Below are 22,132 nucleotides of genomic sequence, written 5' to 3' on the forward strand. Positions count from 1 at the left end.
TGATATTCTATTTAGCTTTCTCAAAGAATGGAAAGTAAGGACGGATTATGAATTAAGAAGAACAATCGCTACAAATAAAGATTCGAATCCGTATGAGGATTTAGCAAAACGCCGCTCAGTTCTGGCACAGACGGTTGCAAATAGAATCAAAGAGTACCCATCCAGACCGCAATTCAAACAACATCATCATCAGACCGCCATTCAAACAACATCATCATCAGACCGCCATTCAAACAACATTATCATCCGACCGCCATTCAAACAACATCATCATCAGACCGCCATTCAAACATCATCATCATCAGACCGCCATTTAAACATCAACATCATCATCAGACCGCCATTCAAACAACAACATCATCAGACCGCCATTCAAACAACATCATCATCAGACCGCTATTCAAACAACATCATCATCAGACCGCCATTTAAACAAAATCATCATCATCAGACCGCCATTCAAACAACATCATCATCAGACCGCCATTCAAACAACATCATCAACAGACCGCCATTCAAACAACATCATCATCAGCAGACCGCCATTCAAACAACATCATCAGCAGACCGCCATTCAAACAACATCATCAGCAGACCGCCATTTAAACAACATCATCAGCAGACCGCCATTTAAACAACATCATCAGCAGACCGCTCACACAGTCTTTCCATTACCCAGGTAGGCTATTCTTCTTCCATACAAAATCCATACTAAATACAATATAGATATAATGTTCCCAAGGTAGAGTCTGTTACACCTGGTTCACGCTAGGAAAAGAAAAGACGGTTGGGCATAGTGTTCACCACACTATCCCTTCCTATGTTGAGGTCAAGGAAACAGGTCAACTCTATTTCACCTACCCCGTAGACTTTCGAATTTGAAAAAGGTAATTTTAAAAAACTTTATTTTAAACTCCCTTCCACAGAGTGCAAGACAGTGCGCACGTAAACGCGCGTCCATGATTCGGCCACACATTTACCGATTACTTTCTACAGTGACGCCATGGCAGACATGTTAGAAAGTAATGATTTATGCAATGTTGTTGACGCTTGCTAGGAAGATAAATTATCAGTCATGACCAAAACCAAAAGTACATATAAAACAAGTAAAATGTCCTGTTCAATTTGATTGTTGTTGTTTTTTAGCTTGGATGTTTGTTTTTTAAGTTATGATGTAGACTATATAGTATATAGTATATAGAACTAATAAATAGTATCGGCCCGGAGAGTTCGCTTAAATAATTACAAATTCCTTTACATTCCCTGCAGACCAGAAGATGTCAGTTCCACCCTGCTTACTGACAGAGGTCACAAGCCTCGAAAGTTTTCTCATAGCGACAGAGAGCGCCCTGAACCATATGATATTTCCTTGTATTTTAGTCGGTTTAGCAGTTGTGGATAGTACATTACTTTTTGAGTATTTGCAAACATATAAGGTGAGCAAAATTTGTACTCTCCTATTTTTATTCAGCTCTCATTCTATTAACAGTATCCAGTTTTCTCGGTATCGGCCAGGCCTCGCTCAAGTCATAAATAGCCATGTCAAAAGTTAATAAGTGCTAATTCTAACATGTACGCGTTTATTAGACAACAAATTGGAACACCAAAGCAATCGCTACATGCATACGGCTACGCTAAAAAATAAAGCAACGACTACACGCTGTCCTGATCCTAAACATTAGCCAGCATAAACATTTTACATTTGCAACATACCTAGCCTAGGAATTCTGCTTTAAACAAAGCCTGCATCATCAATTACATCGCAACAACCAAAATGAACAATGAGTCTTTATATATTTGTTTGGGTCTATTTCAAAAACGTATAGAATCTAGTATAAATTGTAATTTTTTGTCGAAATATGTTATATGTCTTCACTTTGTAAAAGAATAACGGAGGGGTGGGGGAGGCGGTCGATAAAAGTTTCAATACCTATTAAAGCCCTTACGTCACTACGGCATTCCAATGAAAATAGTAACGCTTGTTAAAACGCATACGAGGGGACGTCCATGTAGGCCAACCTACAAAAGGTTTTCAGATGCGAACCGAAGTCCGTCAATGCTGACTGCTGTCGGCTCTCCTTTTCCTTCTTACCATCGACTGGGTAATAAAAACAGCAACCAAAGAACCTAGAAATCGTTTAATTCAGTTGAAACAACTTGACGACATGGACTTTGCAAACGACCTTGCGTTCCTGTCCTACAACCAACAGCAGACGCAGGAGAAAACAAACACTATGGCAGATAATTCGGCGCAGGTTGGATTTCACTTTTAAAAAATATGGACGTTCAGTGCGCTCTTCTTGTCCACCAATGTGCGTCTGTTCAACTTACGTAACATCATTGTTGGTGAATGGGCGGAGATTTGGAGGACGACAAAGACGACCATTGAAAAAGTCCAGACTTATATGAACGACTGCCTCAGACTATGCTCATGATCAGCTGGCCCTATACCATCATCAATGGGAAACGACAGGGCAACTTGCCGCTCAGGAAAAATTAGGAAATCAAGGCGGGGTTGGATATGACACATACTGAGCAGACCGCCAACCAACACCACCAGGCAGGCATTGATGTGGAACCCTCAAGGAAAGCGCAAAGGAGGTCGGCCAAGAATACCTGGCGACGGGAACGAGGCTGAAACCACAAAGCTGGGCTTCACCTGGAAACAGGTTGAGAAGATGGCATCGGACAGAAGGCTCTGGAGATCTTTGGTTGGCGGCCCATACCCCAGCAGGACAGAGGACTGGAGATCTTTGGTTGGCGGCCCATCCCCAGTAGGACAGAGGACTGGAGGTCTTTGGTTGGCGGCCCATACCACAGCAGGACAGAGGACTCTGGAGATATTTGGTCGGCTGCCCATACCCCAGCAGGGATGGCGGGCAGTAATGATGATGATGATTTATATAGTAGACAACTAATTTTGTTACACATTAATTTAAAATTGCTTGAATAATGAACGCTTCTTTTTTTTAAACAAGTAAATTATAAAGCGTACAGAATTTTTTTAAAGTTATTAGTAAAAGCAAACGAAGTTACTAAATTGGGTTTAAAAAAATAAAAGTTTTTTTCCTATTAGTTTCAGCTCTTTAATAGCACAGAACTTGTCTGGATTACACAGACGATCATTTGGCTGCTCTCAATTGTCGCACACTTTGCACTGGTTAGGAAGATCACACGGCTGGTTCGAAGGTTAGAAAATATTACCACCAGTAATGGTCAGTGAGCTGGTCAGTTAGCTAAAGGTTAAATATGTTATTGGGTTAGTTTGTTGATCTTCCGGTATGTTGGTGGGTGGACTATGTCTTAGGATTGTTAGTTTACTTCTTGTCAGTTGGTTGCTCATTGGGCTCGTCTATAAGTTGGTGATTGGGGAAATAATATGGTTGGTTGGTCTGTGGGTTGGTCTGTGGGATGGTCTGGGGTTGGTGTGTGGGTAAGTCAGTTGTTGGTCAGTGGTATGGTCCATAGGTTTGTCATAGGAGAGTTGAGTGGGCTGGTCAGTTAGTTGGTATGTAGGCTGGCCAGTTGTTCTATGGGCTGGTCAGTTAGTTGGTCTGTAGGCTGGCCAGTTGTTCTATGGGCTGGTCAGTTAGTTGGTCTGTAGGCTGGCCAGTTGTTCTATGGGCTGGTCAGTGGATCTGTCTGTTAGCTAATCAATTTACTAATTAGAGAGGATCTTTGGTTTACTGAAGCCAAAAATTGGTTTTTAATTAGTCAATGCTTGTTTTTACTTGGTACTATTTATTTATTTCATGGCATAACATTTTGAAATGATTTAATCCTTAGACTGTATATAATCGTAACATTGGGCAAGGGTACGAGGTGTATCAGAGACTTGAGAAAGGACCAGAGTAAGCGAAGCGTTATAAATAAGAAAACTGTTTCATTTTCCTCAAGGGAGACATGATGCACATATATCTACTTAAATTAGCCGTTGATTATTAATCGGTATTTTATATCAAAGCTGATGTTTTGATTTAAAAAAAAAAAAGATCGTTTAAGCCATTTACTAATTCGAGTATCTTAAGTTATGCAAATATTTTAATACATCAATTTTTATTTATGAGACATTATTCATTATCACACCTTACATCATTAAGCACAATATAACAACATCTAGACGTTCGCAATATATATATATATATATATATATATATATATATATATATATATATATATATATATATATATATATATATATATATAACTATATATATATATATATATATATATATAACTATATATATATATATATATATATATATATATATATATATATTTCAATAACAGCTACAAGCTTAAATGATATTCCGACCCTTAAACTGGATGACGTCATTCGGCGTTATGCCTGGCAGAAGCTGCTAGAGTGAGTACAGCCTTTTTGTACAAGCTTTTGTTTAACTTGATTCCTCAAGCTTTTGTTTAACTTGATTCCTCAAGTTTTTGTTTAACTTGATTCCTCAAGCTTTTGTTTAACTTGATTCCTCAAGCTTTTGTTTAACTTGATTCCTCAAGCTTTTGTTTAACTTGATTCCTCAAGCTTTTGTTTAACTTGATTCCTCAAGCTTTTGTTTAACTTGATTCATCACGTATCAACGTCTCCCTTGGCATTCTTAGCTTTCTTTTTTCTTTGAGAAGTCCGGTTTAGCGCTATTCCTGTGATATCTTCTAGACCCGTCCAAAAAATAGAATTTAATTATTTTTTTTCAAAAATGCTATTGCACTTATGACATTTTTTGAACAAAACACTTTTTTGTTGTTGTTGGATTTGGTGAGGGCACGAAACAAATACGGGAAATGGAAACATGAATACGTCACTCTCGGTTTTCGTTAAAGCACTTAAACAAAACATAGAAGTATTTTCTTTAAGTATTCAAGTTGACTTTTATTATTTTGTGCATTAATCTAACTTCTTTTATCTTTTCTATGAACAAAGAACTCAACATTTTTTTTAACTGCTTCATTATCTTAACTAATATAGTTTCACAAATTTCAATTATTGTGATACTTTAACAAGTAGGGCTAATTTCATTTAGAAAATCCCCGGAACACGAGAGAGATTATATGCTGATGCATCAGAACAGCTTCATCTATTACATCAACTGGAAGGCGCTAACCATTGACCACGGCGTCCCCAAGTTTTTCACCAAGGTGAAGGACGGGAGTGTGATCAAAACCCGCCGAGGTGACGTAAGAACAGGTGATGTATTCACATCGGTACTACAGCTGAGCTATATTATATACATGTATGCATATATATATATATATATATATATATATATATATATATATATATATATATATATATATATATATATATATATATATATATATATATATATATATATATATATATATATATATATGCAGGCTGGAGAATTAGTTTCTCGCTACTGCTGCACACACTTCGTTATTGGTGAATTTATTTTACCGATTAAATTTTGGAGACAGCTATATCAGTAGAGTGGTGCCATTATAGAGAATCAAATGTTATAGAGTCCTATTCCTAATCTCTCAGTACAAAGTTTTTATTGCAATAAAGTAGACATTTTCAAGGCCAACGCGCATACGTATTTATTTTTAAGACTAATGTGCAGATGTATTCATTCTAAAGATTAATGAGCATGTGTTCATTCTAATGACTAATATGGATGTGTTCATTCAGGCTCCGAATGGGTGACGCTCTTGTCATGTTACTATGACAACAAAGCCGGCAGTAAACAATGTCATTCCTTTAAAGGATCCCGTAAAACAGCATCGTGGGTGGACGTGGACCTAGAACAGTGTTACACTGTCAACAAGAAGGTAGTGGCCAGCATTACAATGTGTAATAACGTGTGCTAGTGTTTGGAACAGGAGTTATATGTGTATGTGCGCGCGTAACTTAATGACGCAATCACTTTCACTTGTTGTCCTCAAATTGAAACACCGGCATACCATATACTAGTAACAAATCATCGAAAGATCCATTATTTTTTTTATTGTTGTATGTTCAACGCTCTAAATTTTGGAGCTAATATGTTATAAGAGACTACAGGACATTACCCCCCCCCCCGTCAATTACCCCCGGACATACCCCCCCCCGTATTTACTCCCCGGAGCAATTACCCCCTGTCAATTATGTAATTACCCCCCCTTCAAACAATATATATATATATATATATATATATATGTATATATATATGTATATATATATATATATGTATACATATATATATGTATATATGTATAGATATATATATATATATATATATATATATATATATATATATATATATATATATATATATATATACATATATATATGTATACATATATATATATATATACATATATATATATATATATATATATACATACATACATATATAACAAAATCTAAATGTACAAACATGAATAAAGTTTAAAATAAGCAACATAAAATATACATTTTTGAATTTTTATTTTCTGAAATAAAAGAAGCATAAGGAAGCCTTACAAACAAAACATTCAAAAATATATACAGCAAAATCTAAATGAACTTACAAATTCTGTTGACATAGTCCTTAACGATGTTAAAAATACGAGAATTGATGTTGCGATATTTTGTTCTTGGTGGTTCTACTGGATGTCCGCCAAAAGACGCTGACCGATGACCACTTTGTGAAAACCTTGCTAGCGTTTAAGAATATTGATGAATCACCAGATATTAGGACGGTCAGCAGCAACTGCGGCTTGAAATTTACGGTGTCAACCCGCGACTTTGTAGTTGACGCGACGCCGTGGGTGGCGCGACGGTCAACTTAAAAGACAACGTCAAAAGACAAACCGACGGACATCAAACGTAAGCCCTATGAGCAGCGGCAACACATTTAGTGTGTAACAAATTTCATTCGTCTGCCACACAAGTCCTCTTCCCACACATGGTGCCTTCCTAGAATTATATGTACTTCAAAAGTTAAAACCGACTGGACATAAAAAGACTATATAAACAGCTGCACCACATTTAAGACTTACATGTTCGTAATTCGCTTTTAAAACCCACTCCTACACAATAAATCAAGTGAAAAAAACCCACATAAGCGGCGACATTCTCAATCTCCTAAACCAGGGGTCGGCAACCTGCGGCTCGTGAGCCGCATGCGGCTCTTTTGATGTCAAGATGCGGCTCTCGAGTTATATTCGCAAATATTATAAAATTATATTATTATTTTTCAAAACTCATAAAATCATTCTGCAACACTCGGTAATAAATATAATCAATAAACACGCGCTATTCTTTTAGAACAATTATTTACTCTCTATTTCAATGATTGTACTTCCCATTGAAGTGTCCATCCCAAACTGAAAAAAAATCAACGTCATGGTGGATATCATTTGCTTGACAAAAAAATGGATTGTTTCGAAAAAAAAATGCTTGATTTTGTTGAAGACAAGTAGATCGGTAAATTACTTCTTTTTGAAAAATCTGGAGAGAAAAAAGATTGTGATGTTAACATGAATCATCAGCATTACTATTAACAAAACGAAGGATGTTTTCGCTGAGAGTTTTGAGCAATTGAAAACAGATGGCTTTCATAGTAGATCCTCTCAACACAAAAACAAATGATATCATCATTAAGCCATTTGGAATTGTTGTTAGTTCGCTTCAAATGCAATTGCTAGATTTGAAAACCATATATGTGTGGAGTAGTAAATTAACAGAACTCAAGAGCAAGTTGCAAGAGTTGGAGGTTAAGAAAAGCATGCAAGTTACACTTCACAAGTACACGGCTCTAAAAGAAATGCCGCGAGTTGAGGCACTAATATTACCGCATGGAACAGTTATACAGAATGCTACCTAAAGGTGAAGAAGTTGACCTCTGGAGTGCTGACGATCTTTTGGTCAACATATTCGTGCTGACAAGAGTTCTCTTACATGAATACAATAAAAAGTTAAGTAAGAAGCCAACTAACACATGAAAATCTAAAGGCGTGCTTGAAACTGGAAACAAGTTATGAGCCAGAATTAAATAACCTTTCAAAATGCAGGCAAAGCCAATGCTCCCATTGATTTAACTAATGTAAATATTCAATGATTATAGTTTTATTATATGATTACTAATTATATTATTTTAACAGAGGTAGCTAAAAAAACAATAATATGTTTTGTGCGAAACGTGTGTATTTTTTAATATGAATAAATATTATTTCATATTTGATATATATATATATATATATATATATATATATATATATATATATATATATATATATATATATATATATATGCCTATATAAATACCTGATCCAATAACAACTAATAAAATTAAAATGTTAGTGGCTCTATAAAAACTAGTAAATTTTGTAAATAGTTATTTTTGGCTCTTCCGCTTCAACAGGTTGCCGACATCTGTCCTATACATATAATGATCTTAAGTTGACCGTGGGGAGGGGGGTAAATGTCCTACTGCTGTTTTTGGGCGGGGGATAATGTCCGGGGGGGGGGGGGTAATTGACAGGGGATAATTACTCCGGGGGATAAATACGGGGGGATGTCCGGGGGAAATTGATGGGGGGGAGGTATTGTCATGTTCCTGTTATAAGGAGAGGACATACTTATACATGGAGACAATTCACATATTTAGCTCCCACTTGATATTCAGTAAAAAAATATTTCAAATAAGAACATGACACAAGATAAGCAAAGTGCAAATTAAATTATTTTAAGGTCCATGTAAGTGTGATTAGATGTAGATATTTCGATAATGTTGAATTAATAACATCTAGTGCGTCGTGATAAAGCAAAGGAAATTTATTTTTTTAATTTTAAAGTGCAAGTTTTTTTTTTTAAACTCATTATATGTTTACTAATTCGAACTGTTTAGTCTTTGTATAGTCTTTTTTTATTTTGTTTATTGGTAAACACTAAAATATATATATATATATATATATATATATATATATATATATATATATATATATATATATATATATATACATTCATTCAGATGCGTGTTAAGTTATACCTTTCGGAAGTCCTAATGCCGTTTTTAAGAATGGCCAAAGACAATAATCTAAATCTAAAAATGGACAACCCAAGATTTTTCCTTGAGACTCACACATGGGAGGTTAACTCTCAGGTATGTTTCCGAATTTCCCCTCAGCCATTATGTCCCATTACGTCGTGTAAACAGTGAGTACATTGACCTGCGTTTTGTGACCGAACTAATTTTTGTGCAGGTTGAAGTTGAGCCATCGTCTCGAGCCCATGCTCAGCTGTTAGCGAGACAAGAGTGCTCTGTCGTGGAGTTTGAGATTCGAACCACTTTGTCCAACCCTAAAGGTCAAATCCAACTTTCTAGTTGTAAAAAGAAAGAAGTTTTTGCATGTAGTAATGTTTTAATAAATGTTCTGTATACAAAGATGCTCTAGATTGCTAAATTGTTAATTACTTTGTATTTTGAACAGGTTTGTTTGCCGTATTTTTGAGTAAAGACACCGAACATGTCGTGAACCTTGACAATTTACTCGAGGCTTTTCATCTTGAGGAAAAAGGCGGAGTTCTTCAACCGGAAGAAAAAGTGAGTTGTTTCGTTATTTTATTTTGTATTGTTTATTTGAAGAAAATCTTTGTTTTGCATTTTTTTTACTTGAACAAATTTCATTGCCTATTGCATTATTAAAGAATCAAAATATCTACAACCGCGACAACACGTAAAGTAAACCAAATGTAACTGAACATCTACAAAAATATGTGTTTTCCTTGATTCCAATTATTTCTTTACTTTTCCTAATTACTAGCTTAGCTACCCGCGTTGCACATGATTTGAAGATAAAAATCCCAATTACACAGCAAACCATAAAATACCCATCAAACACTATGGTGTCTTTGTTATTTCTCTGTTCAGACTTTATAATACATACACATTGATGTAACAAAGAACAATTGATGTCGACAAATTAGTACAATTATTTTGTTACCATAATAGACACATTTCTTACTGCCACCTCCTCCCCCTTCAGCCGTTTGTGGAGTTAATTGAGAAGAAGTGGCTGGACAAAGATGGCGTCGAGCACGTGACCTACCACCCCCAGATCATCACCCGGGGCTCTATGGTCTGCCTCAGCTGGTCTGAACATAAATTGCACATCAAGACCAGTCCATTGTCCATGGACGAGTCCACTGCTAATGGAGACAACAACATGGACAAGACGCTCGTCGGTCACACAGAAGAAGACGCGAACGCCAGTTCCTTCTTTGTTGTCAATTAGCTACACATGTATTCACTCTTACACAGGAGTCGTACGTGTAGTCTATGTGGTACTGTAAGTCATGGTTGGGTTGTTGGAGGGGACGTCAAGTTTATGGAGGTGTATGCAATTGGGTTGTTAGAGTGTCGTCAAGTTTATGGAGGTGATTGGGTTGTTAGAGGGGACGTCAAGTTTATGGAGGTGATTGGGTTGTTAGAGGGGACGTTAAGTTTATGGAGGTGATTGGGTTGTTGGAGGGGACTTCAAATTTATGGAGGTGATTGGGTTGTTAGAGTGGACGTCAAGTTTATGGAGGTGATTGGGTTGTTAGAGGGGACGTCAAGTTTATGGAGGTGATTGGGTTGTTAGAGTGGACGTCAAGTTTATGGAGGTGATTGGGTTGTTAGAGGGGACGTCAAGTTTATGGAGGTGATTGGGTTGTTAGAGGGGACGTTAAGTTTATGGAGGTGATTGGGTTGTTAGAGTGGACGTCAAGTTTATGGAGGTGATTGGGTTGCTAGAGGGGACGTCAAGTTTATGGAGGTGATTGGGTTGTTAGAAGGGACATCAAGTTTATGGAGGTGATTGTAGTTGGGTTGTTAGAGGTATCTTTTCAAAATCAATTTTAAATCCTGATTCAACAGTTTAAAGATCTAGAACATAAAATTAAGAAAATTACCTCATACACAGTAGGGCATACATTTCGTTAAAAATATTCAAAAAACAGCAGCTCACAAATCTACTAATGTATACATTTATCTGTTTTAATTTTATCTTAGTTTATATTTTTACTAATTATATAATTATCTAGGCCGTTTGTTGTGGCTGAATAGGATGAATTTAAAAATGAATAAACCATCCTTAATTTAATAAAGCGTCTGTGTTCTTATCTGTTCCTTTAAATAATGCCTGCTGGAATTTTTTTGTGAAACGGAAAACGTCAGATATGTATTTCAATAGACTCACACAGTCAGAGAAGTAAAGAAAAAAAATAACGGTAAAAATGCGTTTCCCTGGAAGTTGTGATTCAGGGTAAATAAAAAATCTTACAGCTCGTTTTACCTTCAAACTCAAGCACACCATACTGGTTAGGGAATTCCCGTCAACAGTGCGAACCTAAATGAGCGTCCATGATTTTCTGTGATTCTACGGCTAGATTGAAGACCACCGCAAAGACATGTTGGGAAAATAATCTTGACCGGTTGACGCTCACTAAATGAAAGCAAATATACGTTCAGTTGTAAATCTGATGATGGAAGCATGTAAAGAGAAAAGTAAGGGTCTAGTTTATTTTAGCTTTACAAATACGTTCTAGATCTAGATTTACTAGATCTCTAGATTCTAGATCTAGTTCTGGATCTTAGATTTAAATCTTAGATTGGTTTGGCAAACCCTCCAGTCAGCCAACAGAGAACAGAGCTGTTAAAATTTGTTCTAGATCGACCAATCAAGTTTGTTGACCGAGATCTAACTGCCCTATCGAAGTCCCTCAAGTCAAAAAATAAAACATGTATTTAAACGTTGACTGTAAGAAGCGTATTAGTAAGCTTTTAAAAAAAGCAATAATAAGCTTATTTTCTACTTTATCATTTTAAAACATGATTGTATGTGTATATTGGAGTTATAATATAACCTTAACATTAAAAATATTTGCTTTAATATCAGTTCACTTACCTGCACCTTTGTCAACATTATTAAGACGCATTTTATATTTTGGTACATCTGAAAAGTAGTTTGTATGGGGCGCTCATTGGGCATGGGTTTGTGTCACTATTTACCGTGGAAGGGGGTAGGCTCGTGTCACCATTTACCGTGGAAGGGTGTAGGTTCGTGTCACCGTTTACCGTGGAAGGGTGTAGGCTCGTGTCACCATTTACCTTGGAAGGGTGTAGGTTCGTGTCACCATTTACCGTGGAAGGGTGTAGGCTCGTGTCACCATTTACCGTGGAGTAGGTTCGTGTTACCACCTACCACGGAAGAGAGGGAGTAGATTTGTACCATCAGATAGCCGATATCATTCACTACATCACCACCGCGCCCCCAAAACCTACACTCCTACACCCCCATACACACACAACTACCTCTTCTCATTTCCACCCAACCAGAGCTAACCCCCAACTCTCTTTACATTCCCCGCACAGACCTAAAGGAGTCAGCTCCGCCCTGCCAACACAGAAAAGCAACATTGTTTGAAAGTTTTCTCATGGACATGGAGACCATATCAAAATTTCCATTAGCTGACTCATTTTTTATTTTTTTCTTATTGGTGGTTTCAATATTTTGTGCCTGTCTTGAGAGCATGTTTGCTGTAGGCTATTTACAAAAGAGTGAAGTAAGTGATTATTGTTTGAAGTGTCCTATTTCAGAGGCGTAGCGATGGGGGGGGGGCAGGGGGTACATATGTCCCCGGGCGCCGACCTTAGGGGGCGCCAAAATGGGTTGTAAAAAGAAATTAAAATGTCATTTTTTGCAGTTTAAGTGGGGGGGGGGGGGGGTGAGTGCAAATTGAAAGTTTGAGGGGGGGGGGTGTTAAACGAAAGTTTAAGGGGGGGGGGGGGGTAGCGAATTGAAAATTTGCTCCCGAAGGGGGCGTTAAATTGAAAGTTTGTACCCGGGCGCCGGGAAGGGTCGCTACGCCTCTGTCCTATTTCATTTATAAATGTCGCTATTTAGTGTATACAATGTAACAAATGATATCTAAAAACAATAAGTATCTAATGAACTTGGGGTTGTTTGAATAATAAAAGCTTCTTACTAGAGAAATATATTGTAAAAATGTAATTTAAAAAATATTTAATGCTGCTTTTAAGGATAACCTTGTCTATGTGAAATAAAGAATTTTGATGGAAAATTAGCTAATTTATTGCACACATTTTGTTGAAATTAGAATTGAGTAATTAACTCAAGCATTTTTTAGTTTTAGATAAGCACAAGCAGTTAATGGATTCGTTTAAAAATTAAACCGTTTGTATTTTGTTCTAGCTGTTAAACGAAAACGAATGTATGTTGCTCAAGTTCATTGTTTGGTCCACATTTTTTTGGCCGGCACTTTTCGGTCACCTGGCGATTCTTCAGCAGTTTACACGCGCGATTATCAGGGAAGAAAATCTTTTGCACAGGTAATGGTCAAGGCGCTGGTCAAGGGATTGGTCAGTCCATTGGTCAGTTGAGTTGCCAGTGGATTGGTCAAGGGATTGGTCAGTCCATTGGTCAGTTGAGTTGCCTGTGGATTGGTCAAGGGATTGGTCAGTCCATTGGTCAGTTGAGTTGCCAGTGGATTGGTCAAGGGATTGGTCAGTCCATTGGTCAGTTGAGTTGCCTGTGGATTGGTCAAGGGATTGGTCAGTCCATTGGTCAGTTGAGTTGCCAGTAGATTGGTCGAGAGATTTGTCAGTCGCTTATAAGTCGATTGGTCAACGATTTGTTCATCAGATCAGTTTTGTTCTTGTAGTGTTTGTGGGTTCACAGGGTTCTCATTTGGTTATGTGGATCATTGAACGGATGGGTCTCTTAAAAGGTCAAAGAATTTGTCATAGATTCTGTCATGGGATTGGTTATTGTATTTGTCAATAGATCGGACATTGGTCAGTACAGCGACTAGTCTCCCTAACGGCCAGGTGATAGTTCATTGTTAAATGAAGCCGAGAATTAGGTTTTGTTTGTCCATATTTGTTCTCTTGGCCCTGTTAAAGTTTATTCATTTATTTGATGGTTTTAAAAAAGTGTGGTAATTTAATCCTAGAAACCCACACACACTAACATCGGACCAGGAAGAAATACGTATTGGAGACCAAAGAAATGGAAAGGGTAAGGGAAAGAGATGTTAATTAAAAACAACAAATTTTGCTTTATTTTTTGCAGCAAAAAAATGTATAGGACATATCACATATATTAAGACACCCATATTAAGACACATTTTCTATGCCATTTACTAATCTATCAATTTTAAATTTACCAATTATTATTGAATGAATAACGTGTTATGTAGCATTACTTTATATAACACCATAAAGTAAAAATTGAAAAAAACTATAAAGAAAATCAACTCTTTCGTGTAATTTACACCCTCCCTTTATAGACAAGAATTTAAAGAACAGTCGGACTCTTAAACTGGATTGCGTCATTCGGCGTTACGCCTGGGAGCAGCTGATAGAGTAAGTAATTTAAATATAGTCTAGTTCTGATGTTGACTTTTTTTATCTCAACTTTTAAAATATGGAACCGATAATAAGTCACAGGTGTCGCCCTAAGTCTTCGTCATAACAATGAAGTCATTACCTTTGAATTTTTAAATATTCTACGTGCATTTTCATTCCTGTGAGCATAAATCTATCTTCGTCTTCTACTTTATACAGGACAAAAGATACATCTAGAGCTATATTATAAGAATACATTAACTGAATTAAAGCTGAATTTAATGAGTCACAAATTTCGTTTAGGACCATGCTTTAAAAACTCATTTTATTTAGGGAGTCTTGCGAACACATCAGCGACTTTCTGGTGGCGCATAAGAAATACTTCACCTATGAGGTGGACTGGTCGGCGCTGACCTTCAAACACAAGGTCACCAAGTTGTCTCCCAAGGTGAAGGACGGAACTGTGATCAAGACACAACGGGGAGATATACAAACAGGTGATTGGTTAAAAAAGTTACTTAAAAACAGCTACAACTATCAAACTTTTGCGCCCCCCCCCCTGTTCTACCTTATTTATATTTAGATATTCCAGTCGGCGGAACCCTCCCCCCCCCCCCCCATCTCCGCTTTTTACAATGCCACTACGTTCCTGTAATAATTTTTTATTTTATTTTGTATTTTGAAATCTGTACTGATAAAAGGAATGCGATACATAAAAAGACAAAGTATGGACGAGGAAGCGTCAGAGGCGTAGCGAGGGGGGGAGGGGGGTTGGGGGTCGGGGGGTAAATATGTCCTCGGGCGCCGACCCTAGGGGGCGCCAAAATGGGTTGGAAAAAAATTAAAAGCTCATTTTAGCTGCAGTTTTGTATGATAAATATAAAATATATATGGGGGGCGACAAATTGAAAGTTTGTTCCTGGGGGGGGGGGGGGGCGCGAAATTAAAAGTTTGTCCCCGGAAGGGTCGCTACGCCTCTGCAAAGCGTGTAACAAAATCACATCACAAATAAGCCTGGAAACACCTTGTTTCCGCCAGCATTATGCAAACAAGGTAGACATTGTCAAGGTTAATGCGCTTACATATTCTTCAGGCACGCAATGGGTTCCGCTCTGGGCGTGTTACTATGACAACCAAACCGACTGTAAACAAGGTCACGCTTTCAGAGGATCACGCGGCACAACAACATGGGTGGAAGTCGACTTAGACCAGTGTTATTCAATCAATCGACAGGTACACAGTGTATCATACATGTGTTCAAATACGGGTAGTTTTTGGTATATGACGTGTGCGTGCGTGTGCATGTGTTTGTGTGTGTGTGTGGGTGTATGTGTGTATGTGGGTGTCTACATTGACTTTGCATGTAGGTCGATCCCATTTCGGTAATAACTGCTATATCGTTACTGTGACATGATCACGTGATAAGTAATTAAGTTCACACTATGAAAGACTTATGTACTGTTAATTTATAAATTATGTTGTGTCGCAAAAAAATAAAATGGAATTTTATTTGACTAGTTTCAGTTAAATATTCTTCTTTCATTCATAATAGTATTTAAAATCTTTATTTGCTTAGAAGAATACATACCTGATTCGGGGTGAATATATATATATATATATATATATATATATATATATATATATATATATATATATATATATATATATACGTATATACACATAGGTTCAGCTGTGTGCCCTCAGAGACCTCCCTCAACGTTTAAAAATGGACATAGAAATAGTCAAATTCCCCAATCTAACCAAGGTCAAAGGTGAAGTGTTCCAAAAGGTTCAGAACTGGCATGTCGACTCACTGGTATGTTTTAACAAAAGTTCAAGTTAACTACGGTGTTAACATCGTGGGGCATCTATAATAATAGTTTCGCTGTCTCTCTATGTATCTATCTATGTATCTATCTGTCTGACAAGAACGCTCTAGAGAAAACACAAGCAATTTAAAAACCTGCACAGTAATTCGAAAAACGAAATATGACGTCGACACATTTAGCACAGAGTAGAAAATAATCTCAAACCCAGAGAGTGCTCACAGTTATATGACGTCATTGATTTTCGCGTTAACATTGAATAAACAGGAAATGTTGTCTAATCTAAATGGTTTGCGTGAAGAGTTTCTTGCATACAATTCTTCGGGTAGGGGCGAAGCCCCACCCCCCGCGTAAGAACGTCTGGTGGGGGTGGGGGGGGGGTTGAGTGGGGGGGTGGTTTTAATTTAGACTTTTTCCTCCCCGGAGAGGGGTGGGGGGTACTTGAAATTTTCGGGGGCGGGGGTAGAATTTTCGGGGAGGGGGCGGACACTGGAAAAAGTATATAATTATATTTTGTTGAATGGGACGGTAGACATGCTTTTTTTTGGGGGGGGGGGGGGTGGGGTGGGGGGGGGGGGTGTGTGTGGGGGGGGGGGGGTGGGGGTGAGTGGGGGGGTGGTTTTAATTTAGACTTTTTCCTCCCCGGAGAGGGGTGGGGGTACTTGAAATTTTCGGGGGCGGGTGTAGAATTTTCGGGGAGGGGGCGGACACTGGAAAAAGTATATAATTATATTTCGTTGAATGGGACGGTAGACATGCTTTTTTTTGGGGGGGGGGGGGGGGGTGGTGGGGGGGTGGGGGGGGTGGTGTGTGGGGGGGGGGGGTGGGGGTGAGTGGGGGGGCGGTTTTAATTTAGACTTTTTCCTCCCCGGAGAGGGGTGGGGGTACTTGAAATTTTCGGGGGCGGGTGTAGAATTTTCGGGGAGGGGGCGGACACTGGAAAAAGTATATAATTATATTTCGTTGAATGGGACGGTAGACATGTTTTTTTTGGGGGGTGGGGGTGGGGTGGGTGGTGGGGTGTGTGTGGGTGGGTGGGGGGGTGGTGTGTGGGGTGGGTGTGGGGTGGGGGGTGGGGGGGTGGTGTGTGTGTGGGGGGGGGGGGGGTTGGTTTTAGTTTAGAGAAAAGAGACAGCACTATCAACCTAGCGCCCGGTGTATCCTTCCTCAACGGGCCATTTTTCTAGTCTATAATAATAGTTTCGCTGTCTCTCTATCTATCTATCTGTCTGACAAGAACGCTCTAGAGAAAACACAAGGAATTTAAAAACCTGCACAGTAATTCGAAAAACGAAATATGACGTCGACACATTTAGCGTAGAGTAGAACATAATCTCAAACCAGAGAGTGCACACAGTAATGTAATGACGTCATTGAAACATTGAAAAAAAGGAAATGTTGTCTAATCTAAATGGTTTGCGTGAAGAGTTTCTTGCATACAATTCTTCGGGTAGGGGCGAAGCCCCACCCCCGCGTAAGAACGTCTGAGGGGGGTGGGGGTGGGGGGGGGGGGGTTGAGTGGGGGGGTGGTTTTAATTTAGACTTTTTCCTCCCCGGAGAGGGGTGGGGGTACTTGAAATTTTCGGGGGCGGGGGTAGAATTTTCGGGGAGGGGCGGACACTGGAAAAAGTATATAATTATATTTCGTTGAATGGGACGGTAGACATGTTTTTTTAGGGGGGGGGGGGGGGGGTTGTGGGTGGGGGGTGGGGGGAGGGGGGGGGATGGGGGGTGAGTGGGGGGGGGGGTGGTTTTAATTTAGACTTTTTCCTCCCCGGAGAGGGGTGGGGGTACTTGAAATTTTCGGGGGCGGGGGTAGAATTTTCGGGGAGGGGGCGGACACTGGAAAAAGTATATAATTATATTTTGTTGAATGGGACGGTAGACATGCTTTTTTTTTGGGGGGGGGGGGGTGGGTGGGGGGTGGGGGGGGTGGTGTGTGTGTGGGGGGGGGGTGGGGGTGAGTGGGGGGTGGTTTTAATTTAGACTTTTTCCTCCCCGGAGAGGGGTGAGGGTACTTGAAATTTTCGGGGGCGGGTGTAGAATTTTCGGGGAGGGGGCGGACACTGGAAAAAGTATATAATTATATTTCGTTGAATGGGACGGTAGACATGTTTTTTTTGGGGGGGGGGGGGGTGGGGGTGGGGGGTGGTGTGTGTGTGGGGTGGTGTGTGTAGGGGTGGGGGTGGGGGGGGGGGTGGTGTGTGGGGGGGTGGTGTGTGGGGGGGGTTGGGGTGGTGTGGGTGTGGGTGGGGGTGGTGTGTGTGGGGGGGGGGGGGGGGTTTTGTTTAGAGAAAAGAGACAGCACTATCAACCTAGCGCCCGGTGTATCCTTCCTCAACGGGCCATTTTTCTCGTCTATAATAATAGTTTCGCTGTCTGTCTATCTATCTATCTATCTGTCTGACAAGAACGCTCTAGAGAAAAGACAAGCAATTTAAAAACATGCACAGTAATTCGAAAAACGAAGTATGACGTCGACACATTTAGCACAGAGTAGAAAATAATCTCAAACCCAGAGAGTGCTCACAGTTATATGACGTCATTGATTTTCGCGTTAACATTGAATAAAAAGGAAATGTTGTCTAATCTTAATGGTTTGCGTGAAGAGTTTCTTGCATACAATTCTTCGGGTAGGGGCGAAGCCCCACCCCCCGCGTAAGAACGTCTGAGCCCCCCCCCCCCTCCCCAACTCAAAAGAAATTTCTTCATCGATACTCTATAATAAAATTACCGCCTAATTAATGTGTCTAATCTAAAAAGTGGTTTTCTTGCAATTTCTTTAATGCAATTCTTCGGGTAGTGGCTAAGCGCGACACCAGTGTTTCTTTCAGACTTTTTCCTCCCCGGAGAGGGGTGGGGGTAATTGAAATTTTCGAGGGCGGGGTTAGAATTTTCGGGGAGGGGGGGGGGGCGGACACTGGAAAAAGTATATAATTATATTTCGTTGAATGGGACGGTAGACATGTTTTTTTTTGGGAGTGGGGGGGGGGTGGGGGGTGGGGAGTGTGGGGGGGTGGGGGGGAGGTGTGAGTGGGGGGGTGGGTGGGGCGGTGGTTTCCTCATCGATACTCTATAATAAAATTACCGCCTAATTAATGTGTCTAATCTAAAAAGTGGTTTTCTCGCAATTTCTTTAATGCAATTCTTCGCGTAGTGGCTAAGCGCGACACCAGTGTTTCTTTCAGACTTTTTCCTCCCCGGAGAGCGGTGGGGGGTACTTGAAATTTTCGGGGGCGGGGGTAAAATTTTCGGGGAGGGGGCGGACACTGGAAAAAGTATATAATTATATTTCGTTGAATGGGACGGTAGACATGTTTTTTGGGGGGTGGGGGTGGGGTGAGGGTGGGTGGCGGTGGGTGGGGTGGGGGGGGGCTGGTGTGTGGGGTGGGGGGTGGGGGGGGGTGGTGTGTGTGTGTGGGGGGGGGGGTGGGTTGGTTTTAGTTTAGAGAAAAGAGACAGCACTATCAACCTAGCGCCCGGTGTATCCTTCCTCAACGGGCCATTTTTCTCGTTAATAGAGATTTTTGACCGAGCTTATACTTGCAGGTTGAAGTGGAGCCATCGTCTCGAGCCCATGCTCAGCTGTTAGCGAGACAAGAGTGCTCTGTTGTGGAGTTTGAGATTCGAACCACTTTATCCAACCCTAAAGGTAAGATCCGGCTTTCAAGTTCTAAATTAAAACAAGTATTTTTTTTATAAGTTATAATAATAAGCCTATAAACCTAATGGATTTTTTGTTTAAACATTGTTTTCTTTAGTTAAAGCAGTGTTTACTAGAATGTTAGTTTTCATCAACGACCAAACATATACTAAAGACAGCAAGTTTATTTAGCTTAATGTTTCTGCAGTGCGTTTAAAATATTATTTTTAAAACATTTTTTTAATATCCTGCTATTAAGGATCTAAAGTTTGAATAATTAAAACAACAAATCGACATTTATTCGTTAAATTAATTAGAAATTAATAATGTAACAATTTATTGATTAAAATTTTGAAATACTTGTGGGGCAATCGGAGGAGATTGTATCTGGAAATCTCTGTATTAGAAGTTGATCGAAATTGAGTTACATGATTTGCTACAGACAGACAAAATGAAAGACGAAGACGAAATTATAGACAGACAGACAGTGTCAAAAACGGTAACCAAAACCTCTTAAAATATTTTCATTTTGACGTAGAATTGATGAAACATCTATCTGTAAAACAAGAGTAGCTTAGCTCATTACTGTATTCTGTTCTATTACATTTTTCACCAGGAGAGTTGCCGGTTAAATTCACATACAATAAGAGAGACATCTCATTTGTGTCATACATTAAAGACTTACATGAGGCTTTTCAGCTTGTGAAAGACGGCGGAGTTCTTAGACCAAAAGAAATGGTGAGTTTTTTTCTAACAACTAAATTTATTTTGCATTTTATGTGCCTGTGTAATAATAAAACAACGTTTATTTATTACTGTTTTATTATATCTAGACATCTACAAATGTATAAGAACACTGAACTAATGCGTTAATATAAAAAGGAAAATAACAGACTCACTACAAAAAACGAACGATATTTTTTTAAAAGTTATAACCTTTAAAACACGCTTGCTATTTGTTTATAAACGTTGCTTTCTTTAGTAAATAAAGCCCCGTGTGACTAAAATGTGTAGAGCTTTCGTCAACCGCCAAATATAGTACAGCAAGTTTATTTAGTTTAACGTTTCTGCATTTAAAAAACTCTATATATTATACAATGAAACAACAACAAAACATAAAATGTGTTTGCTTATTCTCTGTTGTAATATTGTGGTGCGAGCCTAGACAATTTGACATTGCCTTAAACAATATCATATTTTTTTTACAAGAACTAGACAACTTTTCAAATATTTCAACACTTAATATGCGTTCTAATTCTTACATTAAAATAGAGACATCCATACTTACGAAATCCAAAAACAAACAAACTGAAACATACATCCTACTTTTTTATCATCCCCTTCAGGCATGTGTGGAGTTGATTGAGGAGAAGTGGCTGGACAAAGATGGCGTGGAGCACTCGACCTCCCACCCCCAGATCATCACCCGGGGCACCTGTGTCTGCCTTAACTGGACTGACCAGAGAGTGGACATCAAGACCAGTCCATTGTCAATGGACGAGTCCACTTCTGATGGGGACCACAACATGAACAAGACGCCCATCAATCATACTGAAGAAAACCCAAGCGTCAACTCAATTGCTATGGTTGATTAGCTTTATACAAATACATACGTATATGCATATTGTATATATATATATATATATATATATATATATATATATATATATATATATATATATATATATATATAGCTTACTCATTACAAGTATGTAATACTTCTAATCTATACACTTTTAAAAACAAATATAAATCTATATATGTTTTTAAAAAATTATTTATTTATTTATATAATTTTTTATTTTTCAAATTTATTTATTTATATGAATTGTGTGTATGAGTGTGTAAAGTGTGAATGTAGTGGACTGGAGTGTAGTGTAGGTGGGTGTGTGTGTGTGTGAGTGTGGTGAACTGGAGTGTAGTGTAGGTGGGGGTGCCAAGTGTGAGTGGCATATTGGGTGAGGGTGTCAGTTTGAGTGTGGGTGGAAGTGTTTTGAATGTCTTCTAGTTTGAATCATCCTAATCGCAGCTCTGATGAGCCATTCATGTTTACGAATATTTTAAAACTTTTACATCGAAGAGAGTCATTTAGGTACTCTTCAACTTCACTATCTAATCTTGTTTCCAATATTTTTAAAATTTCAAAAAAAAAATCAATTCCATTTGGTCATACACAGTATACTATGGTACACTGTATTAGATTAAAACACCAATATACAAAGCATCTAACTCTTGCCTTATGTTTATTTTGTTTTGTTGTGAGTTCCTTATTATTTGACCCTGCAAGCTGTTTGCTGCTCTTGAGCGGTTTGCAC

General features: G+C 38.8%; 2 protein-coding genes across 3 annotated transcripts; both read left to right on the plus strand.

The window, feature by feature from the left end:
- Positions 1-996: 996 nt before the first annotated feature.
- LOC131952926 (uncharacterized) lies at positions 997-11,074 on the plus strand. 2 transcript variants are annotated; one of them, XR_009388577.1, is made up of 12 exons: positions 997-1,106; positions 1,270-1,436; positions 3,077-3,189; positions 3,787-3,851; positions 4,291-4,366; positions 5,037-5,200; positions 5,666-5,805; positions 8,970-9,101; positions 9,202-9,304; positions 9,430-9,542; positions 9,985-10,332; positions 10,376-11,074. XR_009388577.1 is itself a non-coding variant. In XM_059315863.1 (11 exons), the coding sequence occupies exons 1-11, from the start codon at positions 1,076-1,078 to the stop codon at positions 10,231-10,233; spliced, it is 1,353 nt and encodes a 450-aa protein (XP_059171846.1). In that variant the 5' UTR covers positions 997-1,075; the 3' UTR covers positions 10,234-11,074. The 2 variants fall into 2 exon arrangements, 1 of the variants encoding a protein (XP_059171846.1); XM_059315863.1 differs by having other exon boundaries at positions 9,985-11,074.
- Positions 11,075-11,369: 295 nt separating this feature from the next.
- On the plus strand, positions 11,370-21,447 carry LOC131952923 (uncharacterized). The gene is made up of 11 exons (XM_059315860.1): positions 11,370-11,486; positions 12,354-12,544; positions 13,195-13,331; positions 13,955-14,019; positions 14,291-14,366; positions 14,682-14,845; positions 15,442-15,581; positions 16,033-16,164; positions 19,724-19,826; positions 20,434-20,555; positions 21,164-21,447. Exons 1-11 carry the CDS (start codon positions 11,429-11,431, stop codon positions 21,410-21,412), a joined length of 1,437 nt encoding a protein of 478 aa, XP_059171843.1. The 5' UTR covers positions 11,370-11,428; the 3' UTR covers positions 21,413-21,447.
- The last annotated feature ends 685 nt before the right edge of the window (positions 21,448-22,132 follow it).

This window comes from Physella acuta, unplaced genomic scaffold (genome assembly GCF_028476545.2).
Source record: "Physella acuta isolate Inbredline_101_S28 unplaced genomic scaffold, ASM2847654v3 ptg000896l, whole genome shotgun sequence".
NCBI classification, from domain to species: Eukaryota; Metazoa; Mollusca; class Gastropoda; family Physidae; genus Physella; species Physella acuta.